This window comes from Chrysochloris asiatica, unplaced genomic scaffold (assembly GCF_000296735.1).
Source record: "Chrysochloris asiatica unplaced genomic scaffold, ChrAsi1.0 scaffold00061, whole genome shotgun sequence".
Lineage (NCBI taxonomy): Eukaryota > Metazoa > Chordata > Mammalia > Afrosoricida > Chrysochloridae > Chrysochloris > Chrysochloris asiatica.
The window spans coordinates 3,190,171-3,213,438 of record NW_006408579.1 but is presented as its reverse complement, the minus strand read 5'-3'; the positions used below and the strand labels follow the sequence as shown (position 1 = coordinate 3,213,438).

Here is a 23,268-nt window from a genome sequence, read left to right as displayed (position 1 = left end):
ATGCCTCGGTGAGGGAACAAACACATAAGTAAGTCACTGTGGAGAAAGAGTGCCTTTGCAGGAATGTCTTCTAGACAGCAAATTCTATCTCTGATTGTGAATATTAAGGTTGCTCCTAAATTAACCTGGGAACACCTCTTCTCTTTGTAAGCACTGCCTTAATCATTTTTGCCCTGCATTTTGAGATCCACTTTACTCTGGAACCTTTAACTCTTGATTTCCTCCTATACTTGTGTCTTGGTTATCAAGTTCTACTGTAACAGAAATGCATTGCTTTAACAAACAGAAATTTGTTTTCTGTTCGTTTAGGGGGCTTGAAGTCCAAAGGCAGGGTGCTGGCTGTAGAAGAAGGCTTTCTCTCTGTGTGGGTTCTGGAAAACTTAAAAAACAAAAAGAGTAGAGAGTGTTAGTGTATAGGAGGTACAACAGATGAATTGGAAGTTTAAGGAGGGATGAAAGTTTCCTAGATAAGGTTTAAAATAAGAAAAATCAGTGAAAAGAGAAAATAATATAGTATTCTTTTGAATATGTTTTATAATACACATAATACTAATACAGTAACATAATATATAAGTATAATTATTTGTACATCAATACATAAAATGGGAGTATGCATTAAAAAAATTGTCACTGTATATTTTTGAGACCACTGGGTCAGTGGGCACAAAGAGGAGACAGCAAGCAAAGGAAAAATCCTTGTAGGTCTTGTTAAGAACTGTTTGTTCTCAGTCCCGTGGGAAAGCATTGGATGATTTTAAGTGATGTGATCAGAGCATTTTAGCTGCTGAGGGGCAGAGGAACTGAAAGACAGCAAAGTTGGAAGCAGAAGCCATTTAGGTGCTATGGTGGTGATCCTGGTGGAAAATTATGACAGTCTGTACTAGGATGGTAGTAGTGGAAAGGAGGGGAGTAGCTAGATTCAGGGTAGTTCTTAGAGTCACAGGACTTGCTTATAGTAGGCTTGAGGGAGAAGGGGGTGCATCAAAGAAAGGAAGTAACTACTCCAGGTTTTTGACTTAAGGAACCTGGGTAATCGGTGGTGCCATTTACTGTTTGGGAGGAAACTGGAGGAGGAGCCGGTTTGGAGGGGAGGAGTGCACATAAAGAGCTCTGTTATGAAACGTGAACTCAGGGATGATGAGTAGGCCTCAGAGAAGAGGACGAGCTCTCAATCTCCTGACTACAGCTTATGTTCTTCCCATTGTTCCGATTGTACCCAGAGCAATTTAGTTTTGTCTTCTAGGTAAGCAAATCATTAAATAGCAAAGTTATAAATAATCTGGAATCTAGGAACAAAGGCCTTCAAATAGTTCATGGAAATTCCATTGTCTTTTAGCTCCATTTTTCCACAAATTTTCAAAGCCCCCTTGTATTGAGAATAAATTAAATGCAAATATTTTTAACCTCTTCTGAGCTGCTGGAGAACTTTAGTAAAAAAAGTTTTAGGAACTAATGTAGGTAACAAAATGTCTTTTTACTATAGAGAAACAAGCCTGAGTGGTCTAAGGGAAGAAAGCTGTGCTTATGTAGCTGAATGAGGCTACCTCTGGGGCAGGCCATACAGCCTCATCTGGCCAAAGCACTGGGCAGAATTTTCAACGGTAAAAACTATTACTGTTACTCTGGCTCACAATAAGTTCACATTCAATGTTCATTGTATGAATGAATGAAGGGCCCGTCTATGAAAAGTACAGAAAGTGCAAGTTAATTCCGGAATCCCCTTTTTGCTCCCTTGCTAGTCTAGCAAGAAGAGATGTCGGTTTCCTGTGTAGTCTTAGCCCCAGACCTAACTATACTCACTGTCAAGAGGTCAGGACACACACAGCAACAATAAATGGGAGTCTGACAGGAGCTGGTGGACAGACCTTCTCCAGAACTGAGTTATTCTCTCTCATTTACAGAGAGCCGGCCCATCATGAAAAGCCTGACCTTACCAGCCCTCTCCCTACCCATGAAGTTGGTGAGCTTGGAGGAAGCTCAGGCCCGAAACCTGGCTACCGACCATCCTGCTCGGAAGGAAAGGAGGGAGAACAGCCTGCCTGAGATTGTCCCTCCTACGGGCACCCTCTTCCACACTGCCCTTGAGTTACCAGACAGCAAGTGAGTGACATCCTTTCAAATTCTGGGAGGTGCCTGAGTGAAGGGGAAAAGCAGTCGAGGCTCAGAGCTGTGATGGTGGCCTGGGTTGAGGGATGTGGTCTGAGTTAGGTGTAAGGAAACATGCCAAAGGAAAGGGAGTTGTCTTTACAACTCTTTCATCAGCAGCTGATGTCTTCACTCACTGACCCCAAAGGTATCAAGACCCCCTATCTCCCACCAAATATCCCTAGCACCACTGGGCACAGTGGTCAGGAGTCATGACTAAAATCTATTCCCTCTTAGTTTACACAAAGCAAACTTGAAGTTTCCAAAAGGCAAAAATGTGACCTCCTTACCCGCCCCTCGTCATGCCTTCTACCCTCAGGTGATATTACGAAAGCCAGGAGATGACTCTCTTGACAGAGGACAAGTGGACAAATAGCACCACTCTATGCTGAAAGCTCTGAGCAGGCAGAACTGTGGACAGGCATTCCTGGCCTCCCTTCCTCCTGTCAAACCTGTCAGAGGTCTCCCTCCACTCTAAACACAAAGCAAACATTGTTTTCACTTGTAGGATATTTTCCATTCTCATTTCTCCCTCTTACTTCCTGCATTGCAACTCTGGGCTCCACCCATCCTCCACTTGCAACCCAGTATAGAAAAAGACAACCGTAGAAGTGGGGATCCTAATTTGGCAGTTAGCAACAATAATAGGTGAAGGAACTGAAAGGCAATCTTTTAATTCACAGCAGAATGTCATCTCTGCTGTTTAGTCCATGAAAAAAGGTACAGCCCCCTCCAAGACTGACACTCAAAGGGACAGCATGTAGGCTTGCTGGTGACCATGTTGGCCTACTGGTGAGTGGAAAAGGGGGAAAGGCAGCAATAAAGAAGTGGGCTGAGTTCAACTACATTCCATAGACTCTTGTTGACTTGGAGATGAGAAAGAGAAGAGGAAGGGCTGGTTAGTCCGAAGTATGGTGAGACCTGGGGACACCTAAGCCATGAACAAGGACATGGTCACAGAGGGCTAGAGCTGAGAGTGAAGCATCCAACTGATACAAAGTGAGGGGAGAGACACAAGAACACCCAAACTTGTAGATAGTACCAATTTGACCTAGCCTCGATGGCTTGATAATCAGAACTCGACTAGAGGAAGATAAAAAAAAATTTCGAGGGTAAACTGCTACAATTTGATGAACTTGACCTATACTTATGGATGTAGTAGCTCAAAATACTAACTGAGAGGGAAGGAGTTTTCAAAGCAAGGATCAATGCTATCCCTTCTGTATACTGGGTAGCTAGGGATGGGCAACTTAGACATTGGCTACCTAAAGTGAGGGGGGCAATAAAGGGATAAAGTGACTGGCTTATAAGGTTTCAAGAGTGAGTTTAGTTTAAGAGTGTACAGGTGAAGGTAGAGTCCCCACTGAATAGTTTCATCTTATCTAGATGGATCTGGTGAAAAGAGAAGGGGATAAGATTCTTATAATTCAATAGTGAATAATTATTATCATGACTAATTGTGACTGTCACAACTGTAAAATGTACAAATTTTATAACAAAAATAAGGGAGTAGTTAATCTTACAGTCCAGAAACAGAGGGCCCGAGGACTGTCAAGGGAGAAGAGCACATGCAGAGTGTGGGACCTATCCAGAGAAGCAGTGACACCAGAGATGGAGGCAGAGATGAGGACATGGAGAGAGGGAGCAGCTGAGGACTCTGGACTCATGGAAAGAGAAGGACTGGGTGCTGGTGGTTAGGAGGCAGGCTTGCAGAATGTGCCCTTTGGTTGTTTAAATTATTATATATTCCTGAGTGTTTCTGTGTACATCCTTCCTCCCTCCCTCCCCCCCCCCCAAAAAATAGAGAATGGAAGCAAATACTGTTAAATGATGATGCACAGAGGAGATTGTAATCATTGCAATGAAATGATGGTGTAAAGCCGATGTTCTCCCATGTAAACTATCAGTTCACAATAAAAACTTAAAAAAAAAAACCCAAAAACAAAGGTACAAAAAATGGGCACCTCTGACTTCTTGTTGAGGACTGCCACACTGAACAATTGCAGGAGGCACAAGTCACTGTGTATGCTACAGTGATGGCACACCTGAAACATGCTTGGTGAGGAATCCTTCCATATCCTGGATGCATGTATCTCCCCTCTCATGACTGAGTCCCACTGCTCCTCCTCATACATACTTGAAAATAAAACGTCTACCTGAGTATCAGGGACAAGAGTGTCTCAGAAGGACCATCAAGTACATTATTTCTGTGTCTTCAACCACACCAATGTGTACCACACCCAAAGATATGCCACCTGGTAAAATACACTTGAAGGCTTGTGTATCAACCATACCAGGCCCACAGGTAACCATCAAGCACTGCAGATCTTCCTCTGACTGATCGTAAAAGCCTGCTTTCTTTGAGAGCTCTTTGAGTCTTGCAGACAAGCGGTCCTCTGAGGAATCCACTGGTTGCAGTATTTCATCCTGGAACATCATGAAATCCCAAGACTGGGCCAAGCCAGAGCAAGGCAATGCCTCTGAAGTGACCCCTGGTGGCACCAGGCTCTCCTGCACTCTCCCAACTGTGCCCCACCTCCTACTGAAGCAGCATGCCTGTGATGATTGGGTTAATGAAGGCAAAACCAAACACACTACCTTCTGCTTGTCCCCACAGGGGATATTGACCATAGTCAACAGACCACAACTTGCCCTATTCCCACCTGTCTCTCCTCACTTCTCATGGAGCCCATCAAATGTAGAAAAAGGTCAAACTTCTTTTCCAGGTCTGCTTTCTCAAACAACACTTCTTCCATTGAAGAAAGCCTCCACCAGCCCTCTCCTCACCTATGGCTGTCCCAGCAGTGTGGCCACTGTTCAGGGAGCATGATCACTCCCGTAAAGTTAATTAATCATAATAATCAGTATCCTTGAAAATCTAGGACAAAAGTTCTTATTCAAATTCCCTCCAAGGAAATTATGACTTCTGAATCTCCCACCAATCCTGCACCCCACACACAAACTGCCCAGCTAACACCACCATCTTTAATAGTGCACCTCTGCCCCTTTACCTTAGAGAATATCACCCTCGCTCTGATGTATGAAAGCCTAGCTTGGTCATTTAGGGCATTCCCAGATACGTGAAAGTCAGGTTCAATTTGGATTTTAGAGAGAAATTTCCTGGAATGTCAGGACCATTCATAGCTAAGAATATGACTAGAATATTCTTTCTCAATTTAAAACTCCCATTGGAATGTTGGTTACCACACTAATCCGTAATGGCTTGGCTCCTTTAGAAGAAAGCTCTCCAGTAAACCAAAGAAGTGGAAGTCAATATTTAACCCAGGACGTTCTGGATCAGACTCCAAATCAAAGCTGAGTAGAAATGGGAGTGTCTTTGTGAGAGGGCAGAGACTTGCAGGTAAGAGTCAATAGCAAGTGTGTTTTATAATTTAAAAAAAAAAATGTTTGGTTTTTGGTTTTGTTTTTTTGCTAGGTCTCTTTGCTTTTATCAAGTCAAACTCATCCCTTAAAGGCAAACTTACAAATTAATTCAAGGGTTTTTTCTTTAAGTAATTTTAGACTTACAAAAAAGCAAAACTAGTACACAAAAAGATCCATATACTCCTCACACAGCTTCTCCTAATGTTAACATCTTACATAACTATAGTACAATGATTAAAGCTGGAAAATTAATATTGAAAATTAAAATTATGTACTGCTATTGAGTCTGTTTTGTCTCTTAACATCCCTATACTACTAACTAGTTTATATATCTTACTCAAATTTCAACAATTGTTCCTTAGTGTCCTTTTTCAGGTCCAGGATCCAATCCAGAAACCCACATGACTTTTAGTCATCATGTCTCCTTGTTGTTTTTGTTGTTGTTGTTGTTGTCGGTATAGACTCATAATGCTCCTTTGCACAACAGAACTAAACACTGCCTGTTCCTGCGCCAACCTCACTATCATTGCTATGTTTGAACCCATTGTTCCTGTTGCTGTACCAATCCATCTAGTTGGGCGCCTTCCTCTTTTTCTCTGACCCTCCACTTTATCAAACATAATATCCTTCCCCAGGGACTGGTCCCTCCTGACAATGTGTCCAAAGTATGAGAGATGAAGTCTGGCCATCCTGGCTTCCAAGGAGCATTCTGGCTGTGCTTCTTCCAACACAGAATGGTTTGTTCTCCTTAATCTCCTCCAATCTAGGACAGCTCCTCAGTCTTTCTTTGCCTTTAAGACCTTGACACATTTGAAGAATTCTGACCAGTTATTTTGTTGAATGTCCTCAGTTTGGGTTTGGCTGATATTTTTTCATGATTAGATTGAGGACATGAATTTTTTAAGCCATCCCTCAGAAGCGATGTACTCTGTTCAGTGCATCATATCTGGAGGTGCATGATGTCAGTATCTTATTGCTGGTGATGCTAACTTTGATCATTTGGTTAAAGTGGTATCTATAGGTTTCACCACCATAATTTTTTGGTTTTGTTTTTTCCTTTCCAGTTAATAAATATCTCATGGGAAATATTTTGAAGCCATGCAAATATCTCGTTTATCATCAATATTTTTATCCATATATTTTAGCATCCATTGATGGCTCTTGCCTGAAACAGTTGTTACTGTGATATTGGTCAAATAGTGATTTTCTATTATCATCATTCATTCTCCATTTATTAATTGGAATTCTCCTGTAAAAAAGAAGTTACCCTTTCTCCCTTAGGGTCATAATCTAGGGACACTGTATTGTGGGACTTACTTTTAATTAATGAATAGGAATTGCTCAGGAAGGAATTGAGGGAACAACTATGTAATGGGAAATATAACCAATAACACTAGGTCAGGAAAAGGAAAAGCAACAAAATCTGTATCAGCGTTCTTTAGTGTAGAATGAAAGTATAATAAAATGGAGATAGTAGTTGTAAAAAAAAAAAAAAACCAAAAAACTAATTGTAAAAGGTTAATGGCAAAATTGATAAGCTTTGATTGAATCTTGATTTGAGAAGGAGAAAAAAAAGCACTTCAAAAGACGATTTTGGGGACCAATGGAGAAATTCTGGATATAGATTGGATATTAGACAGTATTAAGAAATTGTAAATTTATTTAGTGTGCTAGTGGTTCATAGAAAAACACATGCTAAAAGTTCAAATATTTAAGGGTGATGTGTTAAATTATTGAACCTCACTTTTAAATGGTACAGTGAACTATAGGTAGGTAGGTAGATATTGCCTGAAAATGACACCAACCATTCATCTCACAGTCCTCTCTCTACTCAGCAAGGTTTGAGAATCCATTGCAGTGGCCACATAGAACTCAGAGGTATGGGGCTGATATGTTGTTGTCAGGTGCCATCAAGTCCACCTGGCTGATCCATGTTGTTGGGGGTCTTCCTCTTTTTCTCTGATCCTCCATCTTACCCAGCATGACATCCTTCTCCAGCGACTGTTCCCTTCTGACAATATGTCCAAAGTATGAGAGACGAAGCTTAGCCATCCTGGCCTTCAAGGAGCACTCTGGCTGCACTTCTTCCAAAACAGATCTATTGGTTCTTTTGGCAGTCCATGGCACTTTTAGTTTTCTCCTCCAACACCACAACTCAAAGGCATCAATTATTCTACGATCTTCCTTATTTCACTGTCCAGCTTTCGTATCCATATGAGGTTATTGAAAATACCATGGCTTGGGTCAGGCGCACCTTAGTCCTCAAGCTGACATCTCTGCTCCTCAACACTTTAAAAAGTTCCTGTGCAGCAGATTTGCCCAATGCAATATGTTGTCTGATTTCTTGACTGCTGCTTCCACGAGTGTTGACAGTTAATCCAAGAAGAATGAAGTCCTTGACAACTTCCATCTTTTCTCTGTTGATAAGAATGTTGTTTATTGGTCCAGTAGTGAGGATTTTTGTTTTCCTTAGCAGGTCACAAATCAGGGTCAGAAAATGCTCAGACACAGTTCTTCCAGGCAGGATGGCCTCTCCTCAGTCATGCCCACAGCTAGGTCTCTCTTTGTGTAGGTAATGTTACAAAGCTCTTTTAGGGCTTCTGATAAATGTTCACAGTGCACACAACTCAGTCTGAAGGCACTCAGCTCTTGCTCCTTGGCTCAGCAAACCTAGCTCTCCCAATTAAGTGCAAGCCTTCTCCCCAAAGTCACTGCACTTTACTTGCTCCATTTCATCTTCTGGCTCTTGGTTGGCCTATTGCTACTCCTCCTCTGCCACTCCTCAGCTGTCACAGCTTTCTGTCCCTTGAATGAGGAGGTTCAATGCACAGGGCTCTCTGGGTCAAAAAGATATGCTTTCCTTCTTTGGTGATAGTGAGATCATCCCATTCCTGCTTGTGAGAAGGCTCATTTTATACACATTAAAGTTCCAAGATTTTACCATCACAGTGAACTCTGCTAAATACCCATAACTGAATCATATAATCCTATCAGCATCTTCTCCCACCTTCTCTTAACCATATCCATCAGGGGGGAAAAAAACACAAAAATGTTATTTGGTGGGAGTTACAAAGACTATGGGTAGAAGAATCATATGAAATAATTTCCTGCATTGCAGATATAGATATAGAAACAGATAAACAAATACAGAGCAAGCCGTTGCCATTGACAATTGTTCATATTTGATGGTAGGTTTAGAGGTCTTCTTTTTTTTTTTTTTTTTAATGTTTGAGAATTTTAATAATAAGGACTTTGGAGGAGAAAAAGTTAATGCCTATAGGAAAATTAAGAAATAATAATATTTATAAATATTTTCCTTGACCCCAGTGAAAACTGCATGCCAGCCTTCAGAAAGCACATAAATATATTCTCATTTACTCATAGAAGTAATGAGAAATGCTGCAGGGTATTGTAGTTATAATGACTTAGGCTGTAAATGGAAAATCCAAGTGAACATACTTACAACAGGAGGGCATTTATGGGCTTCTGTAATTGGACATCCAGATGTAGCCCAGGCTTCAGGAATGAGTTAGTACAGTACTTCTGTCTCCATTTTCATTTCCCTCCACTATGCCCTCCTTTATGGGTCACCATCACTAGGAGGACTGCCCTTGCTATGGTAAAATGACTATGGTATTAGCTCTAGGTTTTACCTTTGAATATCACCTGGTACACAGGGAACATCACTTCTGGTGGCTTGCTCCTAAAAGCAGAAGCCTTTCCATCTCAAAAGCCCCTATCAAACTCTCCTCACATCTTAATAACCTTCACTGAGTGGCATGGATCAATCTCTATGACTAAAGGAATGCCTTGTGGTGACTGATGTAGACCTGGGTTCTGAATCAATCACTGTGGCATGAGGAATGGGTTCACCAGTCAGATGCACCCAAGAAGAACCAGGCTCTATGAGAAAGGAGACAAGAGAAATGAATTCTGGGTGAGCATCTACCAAGTTTGGGAAGTACATCTTTCACGGGATGTAAAGATGGTCCAAGTGAAGAGGATAGGTTTCCGCAGGTTTGGAAGATAAGATACAAATCCGATATTAGGGGAATTTGAAGGGAGGAGTACCTGACAAGATATTCCTGATCTAGTAATAAATGATTTATTTAAAGTATAGCAAAGAGAATTCCAGTTACAGAATCAGTGATATGATAATGAAACAGGTCCACCAAGTGATGAAAATCAACAACAGAAAAGTAAAAGAAAAAAGAAAACTATTTGCTTTGATCATGATTTAGAAAGATTGCCACCCCTATCTATGGTTTTCAAAAGGAGCCAAGTCCATGGTGCTGATCCAATGGTGGCGAACTCATAGGGTGCACTGGATGTTCTGGGTCAGAGTTTCTCTGCAGGCTGTACCTCAGAATCACCCACGTAGTGGCTCTTGTCCACACTGTTTTGCCTCAGGAGGTCTGTGGTGAAAGCTCCCTTAGGTGATTCTGATATGCAGCCAGGTTCTAAGATCTTATGAACAAACTTAACAGAGATAGATCTCCAAACCAGCTGAAATTGGATGGAATGCACAGTTGAAAACACCAAGCCATCAGTGTCAGTACAAGTGGCTTTCTGTAGCCATCTTTTGGACTATTTTCCAAGTGGCCTTTGCCAGAAGAGTGTTGATGGAACTCTCGGAACTAAAGAATTCAAGGCCAGTGGGCTTCGTGATCCAAACTCTAGTGGAGTCCGTAATAAATGGCAGACCTAGAACCCTTAACACAATCCACCAAAGGCAAGGCAGAGTGATCCATGTTCACTATTTATCATGGCATACATATGAAAAGTGGGTTAAATAATTTTTAAACATTGATAGCGTAGTGGTTACTAATCGGGCTGCTCCTCTCACAGTCAGCAGTTCGGAACTACCAGCCGTTTTGTGGGAGAAAGATGAGGCTTTCTGCTCCCATAAAGATTTACACCCTCGGAAATTCTTTGCAGGGTCACTATGATTCAGAACCGACTCCACAGCACATAACAACAACAACAACTCCATAAGTGAGGGCTTTTTAAAGATTGGTTCACCATGAACAGTATTGGGTTTTTTTGTTGGGGAAAGAAAACAAAGGGGTATTTAGTCCTATATAGAAAATTGAATGTTGTTTTTTGTTGCTAAGTGCCATCAAGTCAGTTCCAACTCATAGCAACCCTCTATCAGGTTTCCAAGAAGCAGCTAGTGAGTTTGAACCGTCGACCTTGTAGTTCAAACTGACCTTGCCGTCTGGTGCTTATCCTATGGTGCCACATGGGCACTTAATCAACTGTATAAACTTTAGAATTTCCCAGGGACTGGTATTTGAATTGAATTTATTTTAAGTTTTTTTTTTAATATTATCAATCAGTAAGAGTTCTGAAAACTCTACAAAATTAATTCTTCTGAGCAGAGAAATCCCAAAATTATAGGAATAAGTTAAGAGAGGGGCCTCAAGAATCCAGAGACTTTCAAAAATCTGGCGAATGTGGATCTTTGAGGCCAGGCCAAGGACCTAGACAGACAAGTACAATCTAAACATTGTCATGAGTCAAGAGACCTTGAGCTTTTAGCTACTGTCCAGGAAAGAGGCCAGAGAACCCTTGAGGGACAGTCCCCGAAAGCCATAGCAAACCCACAAAGCACTGCATCATCAGAACGGGGGTCTGACACTAAAAGTGAACACAGATGTTCCCAAAGAACATCAAAGAACACTGTGACCCACCTTCCATGATGCTCAGGGCCACCGGTCCCTGCCCCTCAAGACACATGAAAACTTGGGGAAAAGTTTCGTAATGTCGCTGCCAGAAAAACAAAGGCCAAAAGCTTGTCTCAGAATACATGAATGAAGAAAGAGATGCTGGCCAAATTGTTCTAGGATAATAAATCATGAACTTGTAAAAAGAGCAGAACTTCAAAGGATAAAAATGCTGACTAGATGGAAGTAAGGAGGTTTGGAGACAATCTTCTGCCAACTCTGCAAGTTTCAGTGAAAAGGCCGTATCCTCCCACAGCTTCTCCCGTCAGACATAAGAGTCTTCCAGAAGGAGTGGGACTTGGTGCAAGGAGGAAAAAAGGGGGCTCAGCTACTCACTGTAAAGTTGGCGATTCAAATTCATCTAAGGGAGCCTCAAAAGAAAGCCCTGGCAACCTGCCGTTGAAAAGCCTCTGGAGCCCAGTTCTACTCTAATACACATAGAGTCGCCAGGAGTTGGAATTTACCTGATGGCAACTGATCTGTTTTTTAAAAAGAGGGACAAAGTAGCTGTGTGTTACTTCCCAATTTGGGTTAAGGCCAACTCTGCCTGTCTCCTCTACTTTCCTTTGTTGTTGCGCCCTGGTGGAATCTGAATAGTAACAACAATACATTGTTACTTTTTATTGAGCATTGACTCTATCCCAGGCTGGTCCATCCTAATCACTTTTTAGACATTGCTCACTGTAGCCTCACAACATCCCTGTTTTTTCCTCTCTTGCACCTGAGAAACCGGAAGTTTATTCAAGTCTAGCTGCCTGTCTGAGATCACACAGCCCAAATTGGCTGAGTTGGGACTCAAACCCAAATCTGTCTGGATCCAAAGTTGCCTTAAAGGCTACTACTACTAGTCCTGGGGCTTCCCCGTCAACTTCCAAACTGCCCTTGTCCCCTTCTAGCAGGCTTATCCCAGAAGGAACCAACTTCCAGCCACGTCAACCCGCTCACAAGAGATGGTGTTTGTGAAAGTTACTAATACTATACTAGGGATAATACTTTTTTACTTATTCAAATCTCACATCCTTCCAAATACCTGCTAAGGCAACTCACAAATATGAGGGGGATTCAAAAAGTTCATAGACAAGTGGAATGAAAAGATAATGAAATTGGGGAAGAGAGGAGCTTTTGAAGTCTGCTTATATGCATAGAGTACAGCATGCACTTGGTAGGTTTGGTTGGGATCTGCTCCAGGCTGAGATTGGTGGGTGAGATCATTGGGGGAGCAATACATCTGCAGGCCTTAAGAAGCAGAGCTGTACTTGCAGAGAAAGGGAGCCTCAGTGCCCCTGGGCCTCTCATTTGCTGTACTAAATTCCTGGGTGCTGAGAGATGTGGCCAACAGCCAAGACTCTTTGCCCAGGACAAACAGGAGGGTAAGTCTGGACTCCTCCCATAGAGTCATTGTTGGATACTTTCTGAACAATAAAACTAGGCTCAGGACTCACTTGACAAACTCACTATTTATCTTCGTCTATGAAGCATTAAAACTCTGATCTACAAATGTTCTGTTGTTTTGTTTTGTTTCATTTTTAATGAATAGTCCCATTAAGAGTATAGGAACATCTAGGATGGAGTGGGGAAATGTTTCCAAGGAAGCAAATTAAAATATTTGAAAAACTTTCCTAAAACATTTTTCATGTGTACTAACAGAATGACCTAGTATTCTGGATACTTCCTCTTAGTTTGCATTCATCAGTGATATTTTCTCTTTTGCCTTTAGTGGAGAAGGCTACTATCCAACCAGCGAAAAGCATGGATTCACTGTGCTCAGTGCCCGTGGAAGGTGAGATTTTACGATTAGTTTCTGAGTGGCTGGGGGACTGAGAGCTCATACACAGACATACCTGATAGTAGCAGCTGCTATCCCTGCTTGTCTGTCCCCAGTCCCAATAACATACAATAACTTGACCCTTCCTACACTCAAGGGTTTCACATAGCCCCAGCATAGCCCACCCCCTTGCTCTATCTCAGTTCTGGCCCTAAAAGAGGGTTCCTTTCAGCTGGCCACAACTGGAGAACAGAGGTACTTTGCATTCAAACCTGGACCAGTTAAAGGACCAACACTTAAAATCTAAGACAGAAGAGCCCTTTGGGCATAAAAGATGAGCTAAGCATTGGTTTATATCTCACAATTTTATGTCCATGCCTAGATGCTGCCTGCTGTTGTTGCTATTAAGTGCCATTAAGTCAGTTCCAACTCATAGCAACCTTATGTAGAACAGAATGAAACACTGCTGGTCCTGTGCCATCTGTAGTTACATCTGAGCCCATTACTGTTACTGTATTAGATCCCATTGATGAAGCCACTGTGACAATCCATCTCATTGAAAAGCTTCCTCTTTTTTGATGATCCTCTATTTTATCAAGCATGACTAGTCCCTCCCGATGACATGTCCAAAGTATATGAGACAAAGTGTTGCCAACCTCACTTCTAAGGAGCATACTAGCTGCACTTCCTCCAAGACAGACTTGTTTATGTGTCTAGAATTTGGGTATTTCCATAAGCAATGGCTTCATGATACTTGTGAAGTCCTGGTTTGGGGCTGGTAGATTCATTCGCTCATCAGTAAACATTGTATGTAACAGCTATGTGCCAGGCATTGCAAACTCTGGCATTCTTTGTTGGAGTAAGATGTATGTCCAGTTGCATGTGAGCTGACAACAATCACCAAATTGGCATGCCACCATGTTGTGTTCTCACAGGTGGAACCTTAAGGGCTGACTTGCCTGTACCTCTCTCCTCTATTTTTGTTAAGAAAACCAACAAATAGCATTTATAAGTTAACTAGTTGAAACTCACCCATAGTTTATTTCATGATTTTCTAACCCCTTTAATATAAGATGTTTCTCTTTTTAATAAATGAAGCCACTTGAAATAATAAAGAAAAGTTTTACAGCAACTTAAAAAACTTGTAAGTTCATCAGTGAGGTCTTTTGAAGCTGACTCAATACTTTAAGCATTTTCTCTTATCTTTATAGTCATACTTTTAAATTTTTTTTTTTTTTTTGGCTTTCGCTTCAAAACCCCTTGCCCAGATTTTTAATGTTTGATAGTTCAAAATCTAGCTTACCCTATGGGTGTTGAGTAGATCACTAATGTCCCTGAGCCTCAGTTTTTTCATGCATCAAAGGAGATCACTACACTTTTGTTGTTTGTTGTTAAGTGCTGTTAAGTAGGTTCCGACTCATGGCAACTCTATAGAAGGTTTCCGAGGAGCGGCTGGTGGGTTTGAACCACCAAGCTTGCAGATAGCAATCCAGTGCTTATCATACATTGCCACACCAAGACTCCACACTTACTTATATGGTAGGTATGTGATGCTATGTAAAATAACCAGCACATACTTGTTATGTAAGGAGCTCTGGTAGCGTAGTGGTTACGAATCGGGCTATGAACCACAAGGTCAGCAGTTCGAAACTACCAGATGTTCCGTGGGAGAAAGATGAGGCTTTCTGCTCCTGTAAAGATTTATAGCCTCAGAAACCCTGTACAGGTTCGCTATGAGTCGGAACCGACTCCACGGCACATAACAACAACAACAACTTGTTATGTAGTAGAAATTTTCTTTCCAGCTCCCTGGTCACTCACTTGCCTGCCCCCAACTTCTTTATTACCCATGAAACTTTTTCTCTTCTTTGCATTCATTTCTAAACACACGCATCACAACAATGCTTTCTAACGTTTAGTTCATTCACACTTCTAGTTTCTCATCCTCTAATTCAGCAGGAGGAAGCCTGGGAGAGGAGGAAAAAGGTACAGTTGAGAAATCAAATCCCTGACTGGGTCCCTCTGCCAGAAAAGACTTAAAACAAGGTTCTGATGTTGTGTCTTTTCCCCCCAACTCCATCGTTGTGAATCCTTTGTGGTGCTGTAGCTGGATTGCTAACCACAAGGCTGGTGGTTCAAACCCACCAGCTGCTCCTCGGGAACCCTATACAGGGTTGCTGTGAGTCGAAGCTGATTTGACGGCACCTAACAACATCATTGTGAGAGGAGTCCTGGAATGGTGCTGTAGGATATGCTAACTGCAAGGTTGATAGTTCAAACCCATCAGCCACTCCTCAGAAACCCTATTTCAAGGTTGCTATGAGATGGAACCGACTTGACTGGACTTAATCAATCAATCAGTCGCTCATTCTGAGCAAACATCAAAATCTGCCTTTTTATCATGTTATGACTTACATTTAATGCTTGGCAATTGATGGCTCTGTTTAGCAATCTTAGCGGATTTCTTTTTGGAAGCTGCTCTGCCTGTGAAGTTTAATACTGATTCCATCTGGTGCAGTGGCAAACAGTCCTATCACAGTATTATGCCCATGCAAAAATACTTTCTCTTTTATCAACCGAATGTTACATATTGGCCTTTACTAGAATGATTATACCCTCGTTAACAGAGCCTTTGAGTGGTGCACATGGTTAAACTCTCAACTTCCAGCTGAGGGTGACTATTCAAACCCCCTCCGAGGCTCTTCAGAAGACAGTCCAGGCAATCTGCTTCCAGAAGCTCATGGTCTGAACACCCTGTGGAGCCGTTTTACTCCACAGCCCTTGGGATCACCACAAGTGGGAATGGATAGCAACTGACAACGACGGCAATACCCTTGTGAGATCCCTATGCTTTCTGAGTATCCAAATGCTGTGTGCCTGCCTTTATTACAAAACTGTGTGGCTGTATGTAGACCCAGGCTGCTAACCATATACTTGTTCTTCTTCACCAGGGAAAGAAAGCAAAGGGAATTTCATTCGAACAGTTACCGCTGGCGGATTTTTCATTCCAGCAAGGAAAATGCACTCAACAGGAACCGGCAGCTCATGTGACCTCAGCAAGCAGGAGGGTGAATGGGGCCAGAAGGAGATGCCGGCTGGAGCAGAGGGGGGCTTTGATGTGAGCAGTGACCGAAGTCAGCTCCAGGGTGCTCAGGCCCGGGCCCCACCAGAGCAGCTGAAAGTGTTCCGGCCTATCGAGGATCCCGAGAGTGAGCAAACAGCCCCGAAGATGCTGGGGATGTTCTACACCTCCAACGACAGCTCCAGCAAATCTGTCTTCACCAGCAGCCTCTTTCAGATGGAGCCCTCACCCCGCCACCAGCGCAAAGCCCTGAACATCTCCGAGCCCTTTGCTGTGTCGGTGCCGCTCCGTGTGTCTGCTGTCATCAGCACCAACAGCACTCCGTGCAGAACACCCCCCAAGGAGCTGCAGTCCCTCTCTAGCCTGGAAGAGTTTTCTTTCCAGGGGTCAGAGAGTGGAGGTTGGTCTGAAGAGGAGAAGCTACTGGGAGCTGAGGCTTCTCCAGGTAAAAGTGAGGGAAGAGGGTCACTTTTCATTGCAAGGGAGAAACACCAGATTGTAATATGCTTAACAGAGACACCAAGTCATGCATTGTTTGCAAAGTGGCCCATATGCTGATGTGAGTATAGCTGGATGAAGGTTAGGGGATGACGTGGAGGGAGACAACGTTCAGAGTCTTTTGTGAGATTGATGACCCTCTCCAAAAGAGAGAGTTCTTGGACCCAAAGGGCCTTTGGAGAGAGTCTGTTATCTGTTTTTCTCTCTCTTTGTAATTAGGAATGTTGTTGTGTGTCATCTAGTTGATTGTGATAGAACAGAGTAGAACTGTGCCACAGGGTTTCCAAGGCTGTAATCTTTATGGAAGTAAACTGCCACATCTTTCTTTCATGGAGTGGCTGGAAGGTTTGAACGGTCAACTTCTCCATTAGCAGCCGAGCACTTAACCATGGTACCACTCAGTCTGTATTAAGCTGGCCTGGGAAAGACACTAATGGAGACGGAAACTCCAGCCTACCGCTCTAGCTGTGAGTGGTGAGGCTCTCAGGACAGTTTAGGATCCAAGATCTAGGACCAAGGGTCAGAGGGAGATGCTAACAGGCTCAAGAACAACAGGTATCCTCACCCTTCTCTCTGATGGAGTTAAATTAAGCTTTCTTCTTCTTTTTTTTTAATGCTTTGTGAATTATGTGATCGTTTACATGGGAGGATAACAGCTTCACATTGATCCCGTCGTATATCATTTCCTTGCCATGGTTACAATCCCTAAATTAAGGTTTCTTATCTCCTTCCATAACTATTCATAAGATAACTTGACCTTCCTTAATAAAATATTTAAGTTTCTTTCTTTTGTACAGTTGTTGTTGTTAAGTGCCGTTGAGTCAGTTCTAATTCATAGCAACTTTGTACAGGGTTTCCAAGGAGTGGCTAGTAGGTTTGAATCACCAACCTTGTGGTTAGAGCAGTCCAGTACTGAGCCTACAGTACCACACTAGGATTCCACTATCAGTGAGTAAAAGAAAAAGAATTAAAGGAAAATTTCCAAGTTACTTAACTAGCATTTTATTCAGTCTGATCAAACCAATTCTACTTTGGATCAAGCTAGATGAAATTCCATTGTGACCCAAAGGGTAAAAGATATCAAGTAAGTATTGATTGCACTTTAACTAAAATGCTGATCAATATCTGTTCCAAGTGAAAAGAAAGAAAGAGAGGATCAATCAATGTGATTAAAATCATTGGTTACTTGATTTTCACTGAGGTCCTACTAACCTCAGTCCTTAGAGGTCACAAAAGATCCACAAACTTGGTCCTTTTGAAAGTGAAGGAAGAGTTTACATGCTGATTCAAAGCCTGCAACTATTCTGTGTCCTTGTTTAGAAATCCGTCTTAGTAGAGGAGGGTCAGAGTTAATCATATAGCTTTAAGGAAACCTGATAAACGAAAATCCAGAGTGGCCTTAAAGAAATATTAACAGTTACCTCACTCTGTTACTAAATAATTTGCCATAGAATTCTAAGTAGTTTATTTTGTCCATATGAAAATGGTACTACCTACGGAACATGGTTCTGCCCAATTATATTTTATCTCATTTTATCAGGAGCAAGCCTATTCCAAACACCCATGATTCCATGAGTTAAAATATAGGCTAAGTTACTTTAACAAAGAGAACCAAAAACCCGGTAACTCAAATAAGATAAAATTTTATTTGTGCCTTCTGGTATAATGCCAGAATGCAGGTTATGCACTCAGAGCAGGATAAGCACTGGACTGCTAATTGCAAGGTCAGCAATTCAAGCCCACCAGCTTCTCCTAGGAAACCCTGTGTAGGGTCACTATGAGTCGAAACCAACTCAACAGCACTCTACAACGTAACAATTCAGAGGTAGGTGGTTCTGCTCCAGGGGATCATTTAGGGTTTCACATTCCTTCAGCCATCCAAGGGTGGTGTTCTTGTCTACATGGTCTAAGTTGTCTCAACACCACCACTGTGGATTCCTGCCTGTTGAAAGAGGTGAGAAGGAGAAACCAAGCAGCTTCTACTTAGGATGGAGCCTAGAAGTTGCACACATCACTATCACTGCCATCCCATCTGCCACATGTACCTTCAAGGGGAGCTGAGAAATGTTGTTGTTAGCTGGACATTCATGTGCCCAGCTAAAATTTAGGGGGTGGGAGTGGGGTAGATTCTATTTTTAACTGAAGAAGAGAATGGATATTGGGGGACAATTGGCAGTCTCTGTCTCCATGTTCACCCACTTGGTGCATATTGTGTCCTGTGCTGGGGAACTTGACTATGCACTTCCCTTTTGTATAATGTTGTTATTGTTGTTGTTAAGTGCCATCGAGTCAATTCCGACTCATAATGACCCTGTATAAGGTTTCCAAATTGCTGCTGATGAGTTTGAACTGCCAACCTTGTGATTTGCAGTCTAGTGCTGATCCTACAACACCACACCAGTAGCTTAGAATTAGCCAGTAAATCTGACAATCCACAAAAATGTATTGAACTGATAGGCCCTTAGCTAATTTCTAGGAATGGATACTGCTTTTGCCCTGAAGAACTTACCTGGAGATGAAAGCCTTGTCCACATCATTATCATTAGACACCACATAAGTAATGTTGTAGGAGATTGGAGAAAGGAGAGTTGGTCTAGGAAGGTGCCAAAGAGGAGGTGTTAATAGCTTTTGATCTTAAAGTGTGGATTCGATTTGAATCTCAGGAGCACCAGAGTGATGGACTCAAAGTCAGAAGGTATAAGACCAGAGGGCAGCTTATCCACTCAGTGTTATGCAGAGGGGTGAAGAGTACAGGAAAGACGGATGAGGATGGCTGGGCTAGAGTAATGGGGGCGCTAAGTGTCATTAGGAAGTGCTGGTAGGATGCCGGACTACAAGGTCATTTAAATCCCAAGGTCAGCAGTTCAAACTCACCAGCTGCTCCTCAGAAACCCTAAACAGAGTCGCTATCAGTTGGAACAGACTCCATGGCACTTAACAGCAACAACAGGAAGGCAATGAGAGTTTTCAGCAGGGGAGTGAGTGATGTGAAAAGGTTATCCTTTTATTGATAAGTGCAGTAGAGTTAATTCTGACTCAGCCACCTTATGTATAGTTTCCGAGGAGCTGGTAGATTTGAACTTTCGACCTTGCAGTTCTCAGTCAGTGCTGATCTTCCAGCACCACACCAGGAGTCCTTAGTACAGGCTCTTCCTTACTCCTCACTTTAAGAGTCTGTCTTAGTTTGCTAGTGCTGCTTTAACAGAAATATCACATGTAGTTAGATTTTACAAACAGAAATTTATTAGCCACAGTTAGGAGGCTGGAAGCCCGAATTCAGAGCACTGGCTGTAGGAGACTCTTTCTCTGTGCTCTACAGGAAGGTCCTTGGCAACCAGGTGGATATGTCTTTCCCTCAGTTTGTGCTTACTTGCTTGTTTAATCTTTTGGGGTTTTTTATATTTCAAAGGTGACTGACTTAAGGCATACCCTACACTAATCCTTTCTCACTAACAAACAAAACCCATTCCCAAATGGGATTATAACCGCAGGTACAAGGGGGATTCGAAAAGTTCTTGGAATGATTCCTTTATCTTTCATTTTCGTTTTCCCACAAACTTTTTTTTTAGCCCCCTTTTGCTATATAGTAGTTAGAATTTTACAATGCATATTTAGTGGAGGGAGGGCAGGGGAGGAGGAAACAATTCAATCCATAAAATAGCCCATATTAAATCAATGGCCAAGGTCAGTGGACAGCAGACCCTGAGATTTACAAAGAGAGACAATGGCACATTCTCCCAATCAAGAAATCTTAATGTTCTGATTGAGCATCACTGGACTAGATGATGGTCAAGATCCCTCCCAGCTTTGACAGTCTGTGACTCTGCGATCAGCTCCCTTGATCCTTGCCAAGCAGGTCTGGTCCATGACAGTAATAGTGCTGGCAATGATATCTCTTGAAATGATGTCTCCTTCAACTGATAACTCATCTCCTCATTGCAGTGTCTGCACCTAAGAAGACGGCTTCTGAGGACGCCAAGCCAGCACCTGAAACAGTGGAAAATGCCAAGCCAGTACCTGAAGCTGTGGGAAGCATGGAATGCAGCAAAGGCATTTCCCTGGAGCCTGGCATCCAACTGGAGGAGAAGAAACCCTCAGAAATCTCCTTGAGATCTCAGCATTCAAGTGAATTAGAGAAGAGGCTGGATCCAGAGAAGGTGGTGGAGGAAGGTCAAGAGGCTGGCCAGGTAGAGCCCAGTGCTCTGCAGGAGAACCCCAGAGTCGGACCTGAGGCTGCGTTTCTCCATGAAATGGTAAGGTGGACTCACTGCTTGGTCCAGCCAGGTACATTCCTGGTTTTCCCAAGGGCTCCTGGAACACTTAAAGTAGCTTAAAGGGACTTGTGAGACAACCTTTTAATCTGGTCTGGGACTTTTACATTGGATTTTTCAGAGGTCCTGCCATGATGGGAAGGGACCATCCAGTTCAAGATCCCCTAGGATAGACTCAACTCTAAATATTTCTGACCTGAAGTCCATAAACCAGTAGCATGTCTTTGGAATGCAATGTCATCCAACCCTGAAAGTAAAACCTTCTTGTTATATCCCAGTCTTAAACTTAATGACCATTCATGGGGCCTGGCCCTCTTATTCCAGACATCCTTGTCTGCACTTGTTTATAAAAATCTTCTGAGATTTCCAGAACCCATCCTTTCTCTTATGACTTCTGGAGAAGTTAAATGATGCCAGAGTAAAACCTCCTACTGTTTTTAGAGGTGGAATTGTCCAAGGAAGATTTATGGGATGCCCTTGGATAAGATGAATGTGTGAGGAGGTTTTCCGGGGTGCTTAGGGAAGAATGCGGGGGGGTGGGGGGGCAGCTTTGTGACCTAGCAGAGAGTGCCAAAGTGGAAAAGAAATCTCTTTGCTCTACAAACTGATTCCAAGAGCTTGTTTTCCAAGATATACATGAAATGACCAGGTGCTAGGAGTTAAAGCAGTACTGGAGTGCCTGGGTAGGGCTAAGTGAGGGTCCCAGGAAGACACAGTTGCATTTGCTGAGGAGAGGGATCCAGATTTTTTTTTTTTAATGGGCATTAAAATTTGGGAAAGCCCCAGTAGGTGAATGGCATGGCTTTGAGAGCAGAGAAGGAGTGGATTCATGAGAATTTGTGAGAATTGTATGTAAAGACATAACGATTCATTCATTCATTCATTGGAAAACATGTATAGGCCCCTTGCATCAGGTACTTGTTGAGCACTAGATCAGTTCAGTGAACAGGACTGTCACAATCCCTGCCTTCTTGGAGCAGTCTGTAAGGGAAAGGGCCATTAAACAACTAATTGCTAGGATGATATGGAAGTATAGACACATCCTTAGTGCACAGATGGTGAAGTTGCTCAACTAATAACCGAAAAATTGACAGTTCAAACCCACCAGAGATGCCTCCGAAGAAAGACCTGGTGATCTGCTTCCGAAAGGGCAATGCCTTGTAAACCCTATGGAGTACAATTCTACTCTGACACACATTGGGTCGCTGTTAATCAAAATTGACCTGACATCACTGATTTTGTTTTGATTTTTTTTTTTTTCTTTTGGTAGGATCAAGTGTGGGTAGGAGTAAGGAGTTAGGATTAGGACTATGGCTAGGTCTAGGGTAGGCTGCGGCTTCATTTATTGTTAAGAGTTATGATTAGGACTAGAGTTAGTGTTAGGGGGTAGGGGCTGGGCTAGGGCTCTTAGGAGTAAGTCTGGGTCTAGTTTTAAGGTTATAATTAGGTGTAGTTTTATTTATTTTATGTTTTTCTTGAAATCTACTTGATTACCTCTTTATTTTGAGGTTCTATAATTACATTATTCCCTCTTTTTACTTTATGGGTTTTTGTTGTTTCAAACTGGTATCACTGGTTCCCTATTTTCAGTCTTGTAGGTTTATTTTACTTTGAATACTTATATGAGCCCTGGTGTAGCACTGTAAGATAAGCACTGGACTGGTAATGACAAGATCAGCAGTTCAAACCCACAAGGCATTCTTGGAAAGTCTATACATGGCCTCTATGAATCAAAACCAACTAGACAGCACATAACAGTAAACAACATATATATGGGTTGAGTTCTGGGTGATATTGTCATGTATGTTAATGTCAGGTTGTTATCTGCTATTGTTTGCTGTTGTTGGTTCTCTGTTTCAGTTTTTTTGTAAGGTTGTCTGGTTTTTACAAATTATTTTAATTTCTATTTATGTGGAAATGTCCTAATTTTGCCATCATATTTGATGGACAAATTTTCTGTGTATATGATTCATGGTTGGTGATCTATTTTCTTTCAATGATTTCTGTGTACCATCCCATTGTCTTCTTGCCTACCTGGTTTCTGCTCAGAAATCAAAGCTTAGTCTTACTGGTTTTCCTTTGTAGGTAATTTTTGTTTTTTTACGAGCTGCTTCAGGATTCTTTCCTTGTCTTTCGTTTTGATGTTGAATTATATCTTGGTGTTTGATTATATCTTGAAATTTGATTATACCTTCATTTCATCTGCAGTTTTCTCAATTCACTGAATGTACCTAAATATCATTCTTTTAAATTCCTTTAGTAGTTCTGATACCATTTCAGGTGTTACATTTTCTGACTCTGTATTTTGTTTACTTGTTTGAGGCACTCTGTTTTATTTCTTCATGAAAGCTGATATTGTTGTCTCCAAGGCATTGTGGTGTGTGTGTAATTGTATTT

General features: G+C 42.1%; 1 protein-coding gene across 1 annotated transcript in view; it reads left to right on the top strand.

Moving 5' to 3' along the window:
- ARHGAP31 (Rho GTPase activating protein 31) overlaps positions 1-23,268 on the top strand; it is a 150,202-nt gene that overhangs the window by 120,924 nt on the left and 6,010 nt on the right. Inside the window, exons 7-11 of the mRNA XM_006864156.1 lie at positions 1,902-2,100; positions 5,382-5,506; positions 12,973-13,035; positions 15,972-16,547; positions 20,543-20,853. Of these exons, the coding sequence (XP_006864218.1) occupies positions 1,902-2,100; positions 5,382-5,506; positions 12,973-13,035; positions 15,972-16,547; positions 20,543-20,853 (1,274 nt within the window). The remainder of the gene's footprint in view (positions 1-1,901; positions 2,101-5,381; positions 5,507-12,972; positions 13,036-15,971; positions 16,548-20,542; positions 20,854-23,268) is intronic.